Source organism: Triticum dicoccoides, chromosome 5B, assembly GCF_002162155.2.
Source record: "Triticum dicoccoides isolate Atlit2015 ecotype Zavitan chromosome 5B, WEW_v2.0, whole genome shotgun sequence".
In the NCBI taxonomy this organism is placed as follows: Eukaryota; Viridiplantae; Streptophyta; class Magnoliopsida; order Poales; family Poaceae; genus Triticum; species Triticum dicoccoides.
The window spans coordinates 82,408,048-82,417,705 of NC_041389.1; the positions used below are offsets into that span (position 1 = coordinate 82,408,048).

Genomic DNA, 9,658 nt, shown 5'->3' on the forward strand with positions numbered 1-9,658 from the left:
TCAAACCAGTGATCCATCGCCCAGCCTCCCTTGCATCTTCGAAACGCACGCGCCATTTTGAAGGATTCAAAAACCCCCGATCCCGATCCGCCGTCGAGGAACCTCGACGGGAAACCGGGCAGGGCCGTCATGGCACTACTTATTATTACCATGGTCCCAAATTACTTGTCCTAAATTTATCTATATACGAATGTATGGAACACTAAAACGTGTCTAAGATAAGTAATGCGGGATGGAGGGAGTAGAACAAAATGATGTTTAGCCAAGTCAAGAAGACCTTTACTATTCAAAACATCATTTTCGTTAGTTCACTTGTTTACACGAGACAAGGAGCCATGGGGCCAATGCCTCATGGACACAACACGTTGATGAGAATGCATGTTCAGGGCAACGCCTTAGCTATTTAAACACTTGAAGGGTCGTTGTGAGATCACTGCATATCGAAAAGTGAGAGCGCCACGATCGACCGGGAGTAGCGATGTTGAGGACATTTCAGTTGCTGCTAGTTCTTGCACTAGTAGGAATAGTTAGAGTGAGTGGTTCCCGCGCTCATAAGAACGTCACCCACGGCCCGCACAGCTGCAGCGGCGTGGATGTCCCCTACCCGTTCGGCATCGTGGAGGATGGCGGCGGTGGCGACTACCGCGCTGGGTTCCATGTCATGTGTGACGCCGGTGAGCCGGTACTGCACACCACCGGCGGCGACGGAAAGCCCGTTAAGATCGGCAACTTCTCCATCCAGGCGGCTGAGGCCCGCGTGTGGCTGCCTGTAGTGTGGCAGTGCTACGACTCCTCCGGCAAGCCGAGTAGGTCAGACTACAGGAACCTAGAGTTCAACAAAGGGGGCGTGTACCGCATCTCCAACGCCAAGAACAACCTCTTTGTCCTGGGCTGCAAAACCACGGGCTACCTCGCGAGCCAGCCGGACCAGGGCTCCGGCGAAAGCACGTCTTACGCCCAGTTCACCGGCTGCCTCTGCTACTGCAACAACTCCCAGAGCGCGGTGAACGGTGCCTGCTCCGGGGTAGGCTGCTGCCACGTAGACATTCCGCCGGACCTCACCGACAACTGGGTGGCCTTCATGAGCTACGACCACACCGACAAGGTCAACTTCAGCCCCTGCGATTATGCGTTTGTGGCGGAGAAAAAACATTACACCTTCAACACCACCGACCTCAAGAGGGCACTGCGCCAGAACACCTGGGGCTGGGAGATGCCGGTGGTCCTCGACTGGGCCATCCGCGACAGCCCCACCTGCAAGGAGGCAAGGAAGGAGGGGTACGCCTGCATAAGCTCCAACAGTCTCTGCCTCAACTCTACCAATGGTCCTGGATACATCTGCAACTGCCGCCGAGGCTACGAGGGCAACCCCTATATTGCTGATGGTTGTACCGGTAAGTTCGTCCTGCTACACGCGACTCGAGTAGGACCGATAAATCGAATTTAGAATCTGAATATGGTACTCCCTCTGTAAATTAATATAAAAGCGTTTAGATCACTAAATAGTGATCTAAACGCTCTTATGTTAATTTACAGAGGGAGTACTTCACAATTTCTTGCAATGCTATCCGACGAACGTTTGCTAGGATGACAACCTTGGCGAATGCCTTCCCTTCTGTCGCACAGATCTTGGCGCAACATGAATGCTTCATTTTTTATTTTTTTCGCACGGATCTTGGTGCAAAGCGTACGTTCCCTTTTTATTTCGAAAAAACTAACGCCCACACGTGTAGCATCTTGCACATCGCCCACACGCGTTCATTACCACTCATTTTGCCACGTATGAACAGACGACATCAGCAGGAATCCTTTTGGTTTTCGGTATAAAATGTTTTATCTTCTAATTAAAAAATCGAATTAAAAATCGGTTCTCACCGTTAAATTCGTCTCGACGAGATCTCCAAAAGTAGACCCCATGTTGATATGTTTCGACGAAAAAATATTTTACCCAAAAATTGTCATGATGTTTACACTGTAGTTGCCATAGTGCTAAAACTAAAGTTGCCATGTGGCAATTTTAGTTTGTAGAGCATGGCAATTTTAGTTTTTTGATGATGGCAATTCCAGCACTTTGACCATGAGTTTTTTTTGTATGAACCATGGCAATTTTAAGTGCATGTATCATGGCAATTTTATTTTATAGTTCATGTCAAGTCTAGTTTCTTAATTCACCATTTTATAATATGTCAAAATTTACTTTTAAATGTAGAAGGAAATAGCTGAAATATATCATGACAACTTCAGTGTAAACATCATGGCAATTCATGTGCAATAGACATGACAACTTTTAACCCAAAAAAATTCGTTGAAATATATTGATATATGATCTAGTTTCAAAGCTCTCGTCGGGAGAGATTTAATGGTGAAAACGGATCCTCACTCGGATTTTTCATTTAATAGATAAAACATTTTAAAAACTAAAAATCCAAAAAGATTTCCACATGCACGCACGCGGTGACATGGCGCAGTCTGTGTGTTATAGGGCGTGTTGGCGAGTTTGACTTACACCGCACGTGTGGGCGTTAGCGTTGTCCTTTTATTTTTACATACGACCTCCAGCCGGAGTAGCAAGAACGCTAACCACTAGGATGAATCTAGGTTTCGTTAACAGTTTCGCTGAAATCTTTTTTTTATGTATTGAGTGAGCTGTTTTTAAATTTGTTTTTCTATTAAAAAAATCCAAAAAAACCTTCTATTATTCATTTTTGAAAGAACCAAAATCCCTATTCTTCAACTTGCTATGTGCAGTTTTATTATAGGTAGCATGGCAATTCATAGGCCTATTTTACTATAGTTTTATCTTTTCGTGAGCATGGTATGTTGTTATTAGTAACACGACAATTTTCATTTATTAAAAGCCTGATATTTTCATACTCAAATAAAAGGGCATGTTTATTTTTTGGAGGATGGTCGTTTAACAATCAAAATATGGGATTTTTATTATTCATAGGTTTCAGCTTTGTTACTAAAAGCATGACATTTTATTATCAGTAAGATTTATTATTAAGAGCAAGACAATTTTAATAGTCAATAATATGGAATTTTTATTTACAAGATTTCATTTAGTAATCAACAACATAGTATTTTTATTATTAAGAGGATGTCAATTTTAATATTAATATTATTTATTTATCATTAACATGGCAGTTTTTATTTTTAAGAGTATGCCATTTTAATAGTCAATAAAATGGCATTTTATTTTATTATTTAGAGGATGGCACTTTAGTTTTTAATGGCATGGCATTTTTTCCTTTTTTGACCATGGCAGTTCTTAAAGTTTAGCATGGCAGTTTTTCATAATTCAGATCATGGAAATTAGGGTCTTTTTGTTGTTGTTGGCATTTCTTCTGAAAAAGAAAACTTAACTGTGTCAACGGACAGAGCGAAAACTGTGTGCTATTTTTTTGGGTGAATGGGCTCGAATTTGGCCAGCTTTTTAAGGCCCAAATCGATCAACTAGTCGCTGAGCAAGCCCATACGAGCAAATATTTTCGATTTTTCTGGTGATTCCTTGTAATGTTTTCATCCATACTGTAAATTTCTCTTCATGCATGTACATACCTGTAAGTTTTTTTTAATCTAGCACATGCGTTAAAAAGCTTAAAGAATTGCCATAACATATTTTTCTTCTAATATAATAACTTTTCCTGTTCGGTCTCTTCTTTTCAAGAACATAGCCATCAAGTTATCAACATCTAGCCTGTCTCTAGAACTTTTTTGATCTTCAAGAACATAGTGTGTGCTCTTTTTATGATATTTTTTATGAACTTTCATAAGCTACTTTTGACCTTATCAAACTCCATAGTTTTTTTTTCTATAATACCACTAATTTTTTCATTTCTTGCATTTTCCATTTTAAATTTTTTTTGCTCCATTTTCCAAAAGTTAAAAAAATGAGTTCTTTACAGTCCTTCAAAACATTTCATTTTGCCGATTAATTTTAAAACTAAAGATTTTTATGCATGTTTATGCTTACTTGACCACCACATGGATGTAAATTGCACCATTTGTCGTAGCCCTATAGTTCTCACGGAAACAAAAGAAATCTCCATGCTTCTTTTTGAGTCTGAACTTTTGCATGCAATTCTAAAGAAAAAACGTCATTGAGTCAAACTAAAAAAAAAAAGCACACACTATGAATGCACCAGTAATTTAGTAAGTTTTTCTGCATTTTCTGTGGTGCAACGAAACAACCTCTGTTGCACTTCATGTGTTTTCCAGTTTCTTGGATTAAATATGCCTTGACATTTGAAATCTACTTCCATTTAACAGAAGAAACACTCGCTAGTTTGGATGAAAAAATACTATCTTTTTCTCCCTATATGCTGAATCACGGTCGTATTAGTATTGTGTTCTAACGAATAAAGTTGAAAAAATATTGCAGATATAAATGAGTGTGAGCATCTTGACCACTACTCTTGCAAGGGAGTGTGCACGAACAGACAAGGTTCTTACGAATGTACATGCCCCAAACATACACACAGTGCTGATCCGTACAAAGAAGTATGCAGCCCGAATTTTCCAACCAACGCAAAGATCATTGTAGGTATGTATGTGCCTTCGCTTCACCTCCAAACAGTGTGATGTGTTATTTGAATGGTAATACATTTTCTTCTTCTTCTGCTGAGTTGAATCGCAATACGTTATCCAAACGATATCTCTTCCAGCCTTTATGCATGTGCAGACTGGATATCATTTATTCGTCCATCACCAACAACATTTTGAACATAAATGATCTAGACTATAACTTTGACTGTTAACGCAATAAGGTGAGGAACTATCTCTATTGTATATAGTCGTACGGTCAAAGTTTTCTAGAACAGATCTATTAATACATTGACTAGAGCTACCTAGGAGATTTTCAGAAAATAATCCTAGAGATTAACTTGCAAACTAAACTATGTGAATCTAGGCAATTCTAACCAACACAAGGAACATGATATATTCTGAAGTCGCACAAAACAGTAATGCGGAAACCTAAAGTATGTTTTAGTGACAACCGGACATTGGTTTGTTTCCGGATTCAAATAGAAGCTTCTGGTCAGAAAACCGCGGTTACAAAGACCCAGCCGTTCTTGCAATTAAAGTTGCATATCCACCTAAAGCTTTTAGCGATAAATACCTGTCTATATTGTTTTACTAGGTCCTCACCTTGCGGTGGGAGATCTCATACCCTTATAAACTTGTCTTGTTCACAACTTTAATGACTTATAAGTAGGGTTATGTGCATCACAATGATGCAGAGGGCTGGGGGTTAACCTCTTTTGGACAAAAACAACCTTGATGACTCCTAAAAACTCCTAGCACACACCCTGCTAAATTAAGAAGTACTTCTTTAGTGGGAATGCAGAGGAGAGCACTCAAGCGGTGTTGCACTAGAACATGCCAACAGAGGATAATGGCGTGTCGATGAATCACCCTGATTTAACTGAAAAACCGATGCGCTAAAATTTGATGAAATATGGGCCTGTTAGGGCACGTATGGTAACTAATAATATAGTATTATCTTAAATCCACTATAATCTGGAGATGACAATTAAAATGCAATGTATAATGGGTTGTCTCTTAGAACATCTGTAGTAACTAAATATGTTTGAATATGTGTTGGGAGATATTGTTATTAAGAGGTCATCTCTTAGTTAAGAGAAGGCAAGTTTTTCTTTCTTCGGGTTCTCTTTTTGCACCTCAATTAGCCCAAGTAACTGTCTTAGAATAGCACCATTGTACATGTCCTTAATGTTGGTGTATTTCAGTGATAGACAACTACTATTGTCAGCACCGAACTCCTATGTTAGGCTCCAAACCTATCCCAAGCCCACTTGGCCACTTCTAGCTCTCCGTTTGTATTTAAACCTACTCTAGCCCGGATGGGGAGATCCCCCTTTTCGAAAAAAAGATAAATCTCCCCATCAGCCACAACGATCCCCTGTGACCAATTCCTCCCGAGTCTCAAACTCCCAAGTCCCGATCCATTTCATTCTCTTCCTCCGACCCCCCTTTCCACCTATTCTTCTTCCGCCTCCAAATTGAATATGCCCACAAATTTGATGACATGTAGTACTCTAGCTATTTTTTAGTACACGTTCCACCACAATTCAAATATTGAGAACTTTGAAATTAGAACCTTGCTACATTTTTATATATTCAAGCACCAACAAAAAGAATTACTGCAAGTATTTTTGACATTTTAATTTATTTATTTGACAATAATCCATTGTTAATGATATTGTTTACATATTTTTTGCATTATATAGGTGCAATAGGGGGCCTGTTAGTTATGGTAATTATGGTCTTCTTCTGGCTTCTTATTGAAGAGAAAAGAAAGATGAAAGAACATTTTGAAAAGAATGGCGGACCTACATTGGAAAAGCTTAATAATATAAAGCTATTCAAAAAGGAAGATATCAGGAAAATTCAGAAAAGTAGCAACATTATTGGAAGTGGTGGTTTTGGTAAGGTTTACAAGGGGTGCATTGGGGATAATAACGAGTTAGTTGCAGTGAAGGAGCCCATCAATGTTAACTCAGCAAACAAGGGTCAATTTGCAAATGAGATCATCATTCGGTCTCGAGTCATTCACAGGAACATTGTGAAGCTCGTAGGCTGTTGCTTACAAGTTGAAGTCCCAATCTTGGTCTATGAGTTTGTACCTAATGGTAGCCTTCATGACATTCTCCATAATGGTAGCAGGATGCATCTCGATATGTGTAAACGTCTAAAAATTGCTGCTGAATCGGCGGAAGGTCTAGCTTATATGCATTCAAAAACCACTACCACAATCCTCCATGGTGATGTTAAACCAGCTAATATACTTCTGAATGACGAGTTCACACCAAAGATCTCAGACTTTGGTATATCAAGGTTAATTGTTACAGATATGCAACACACTGGAAATGTTATTGGTGACATGAGTTATATGGATCCAGTTCTTCTACAAACAGGATTACTAACCAAGAAGAGTGATGTCTATAGTTTTGGAGTTGTGCTCTTGGAGCTCATTACAAGGAAGAAGGCATCACATTCTGACAATAATAGCTTATTGAGGAACTTTCTTGATGCTTACACGAAGGACAAGTCTGTGATTGAGCTCGTGGACAAGGAACTTGCAGAGGTAGATCGAGAGATTCTTGATAATCTAGGAGAGATGATTATGCAATGTCTAAATCTTGATGTCAATGAGAGACCGGAGATGACAGATGTTGCAGAGCGTCTTCGTGACATGGTTAAGAGGTTTAATGCCCAATAGAATGATCAACTGGATGATCATGTGGTTTCGCAGTAAGTTGATGAATTTTACAGAATGACGGAAGTATTATGCATTTATTTGCTTGTGCGCTTATTTTGCGTAGATAAAAATACTGTGAAAGAAGTATGGTACATATATATTTCCACACATATGGTAGATTTCCTTAGAGATCATATATATTTCCACACATGGGACATGTGGAATTGTTTGCCCGAATAAATTGTTTTTTGTATTTTGTATGTTTTTCTTGTAATTTGTGGTTGTTTAACATGAATGTATATATTGTGTTAATTTCTTAAGTTATCGTGGAACCAAAAAAGGCATGGATAGTTGTGTATGAGAAAGCCTATGTCCATAACATCCGCAAAGAAAAAACATGTCCATATGCAACCAAGTCCTTAAGTGTACCAGAATGTTGAGGAACTCTTTGTTAGGGATATTAACCCATATGTAAAAGTGGTACGATAATAGCATGAAATCATCAAAAATTATGTATATGTTTGTGACGTATCAACATCCTCGAGCTTAATACCTGCTCCTCCTTGAGTAGGTAGATGATAAAACAAGATAATTTTTGATGTTGAGTCCTACGCAACATAATCTTGATCAAATGATATAAAGTATTGCGCTCTCAAGATAAAAGTGATTCATGACAATAGTCTATCAATTTGACATGAAAACAATGATACATGGGCATGCAAATAAACAAGCATTGCCTTTCGAGAATAAAGATGCTAAAGAAAGTGACTATGTACTTAAGATTAAGTAGGTATCTCATGGAGAGCATAGCATGCACTAGTAGAAAAAACCTCTTACAGGATTTCCCTCCAATAAAGAGCGCTTTTATTAACTCAAAATGTAGCATCGAGCAGATACAACGCATAAAGAGCGACACCTGGTCTCTGCATAGCTGAGATGCACACAATCATCAAACAAACAATATGACAAAGAATACAAAATGACAAATTGGCAACAGTGAAGCCATATGAGGCTGAAACTATGCCTATGTCGACGGAGAAGGTGGACCTATCCAGAGATTATACTGCCACCCATGTTGGGTAAAGGCCTCTCTGGACACCTGCTCCAGCCGCATACACACTGCCTTGAACAACAATTGATGCTCCGTTCGGTGCAGAGTAGACCACGTACGAAGCTAGTGCGTACAACAGTAAATAACCTGCGTACGAGAAGAGATTTTGTTATTAAAAACACAATCATTTCTACATAGCCAAAGCGACCATAGTAAGGTAGACGCTCCCACCCATATTAGCGTACTAAAAGTATTTGGTATTCCATCAAGCCAATGCCATATATATTAGCAACACTTGTCGGTGGATACAAATTTCACGCTATTTGGATGACTGACCATGTAGAACGTGCAAACTTGCTTTGAAAGAAGATATGTTTAATTGTCTCTGAGTACAAAAACTACACTTCTTGCTTCCTTTCGAGTTGCCACTGGTACGTGTCGGTGATATAAAAACGGTTTTTAACCCCTTTCCGCGACGGCATTTGGAACAGTCGCCAAGTGAGTGTGGGCGATAGGGGGATCCTTCCCACATGACCCAAAAACCGTCGGGGATAGGCCCCTCCTGGCACACAGGCTGGGGCAAAATGAGCTCGTGTGCGATCGGGTGAGGCATCGAAACCCAATCGTTTTCGTTCGTATGTACATCCCACACGGTGAATCCCAGAAAAACATTTCCGTTCGTATGTATATCACACACAATCAATCCAAGGAGTATGTTTCCGTTCTTATGTACATCCCACACAGTCAATCCAGGGAAAATGTTTCTGTTCGTATCTACATCCCACACAGTCAATCCAGGGAAAAAGTTTTCGTTCATATGTACATCCCACACAGTCAATCCAGGGAAAATATTTCTGTTCGTATCTACATCCCACACAGTCAATCCAGGGAAAACGTTTCTGTTCGTATGTACATCCCACACAGGTTTATGTAGGCTCGTGTGTGATAGGTGTAACTATCACACACGCTCTGTCTTGGTTAACTGTTTGCTTTTATCAACTACATCACACACGGTTTGATGAAGAAAACTGTGTGGCATTGGGCTATCCATTGCAAGCGCTTTTACTACTAGAACCGTTTTGCAAAGTTCCATGACACATTTAGAAAGTTTATTAGTTTACAATTAATAACTCCAGTATTATGCAAATTCACATTTCATATCGAATAGTTGTTTGCCAATTTCATATCAGGCACATAAATATATTTTAACATCACAGTACGATAGCTACCTGAAAACAGCACAGTATAGCATATAGCTAGTTCAACTTCATAAGAACAATATTAGAACAATATATTCATTACCCTAATCAAGTTCATCCAGGCTCGTATTATCCACCTCTGCTTTCAGTTCAGTAAGAACCTGTTTTGCACTGGCCAACTGG

The 9,658-nt window shown here is 39.4% G+C and overlaps 1 protein-coding gene across 1 annotated transcript; it reads left to right on the forward strand.

Moving 5' to 3' along the window:
* Positions 1–447: 447 nt before the first annotated feature.
* On the forward strand, positions 448–7,537 carry LOC119307495 (wall-associated receptor kinase 4-like). The gene is made up of 3 exons (XM_037583571.1): positions 448–1,394; positions 4,385–4,546; positions 6,255–7,537. Exons 1-3 carry the CDS (start codon positions 479–481, stop codon positions 7,244–7,246), a joined length of 2,070 nt encoding a protein of 689 aa, XP_037439468.1. The 5' UTR covers positions 448–478; the 3' UTR covers positions 7,247–7,537.
* The last annotated feature ends 2,121 nt before the right edge of the window (positions 7,538–9,658 follow it).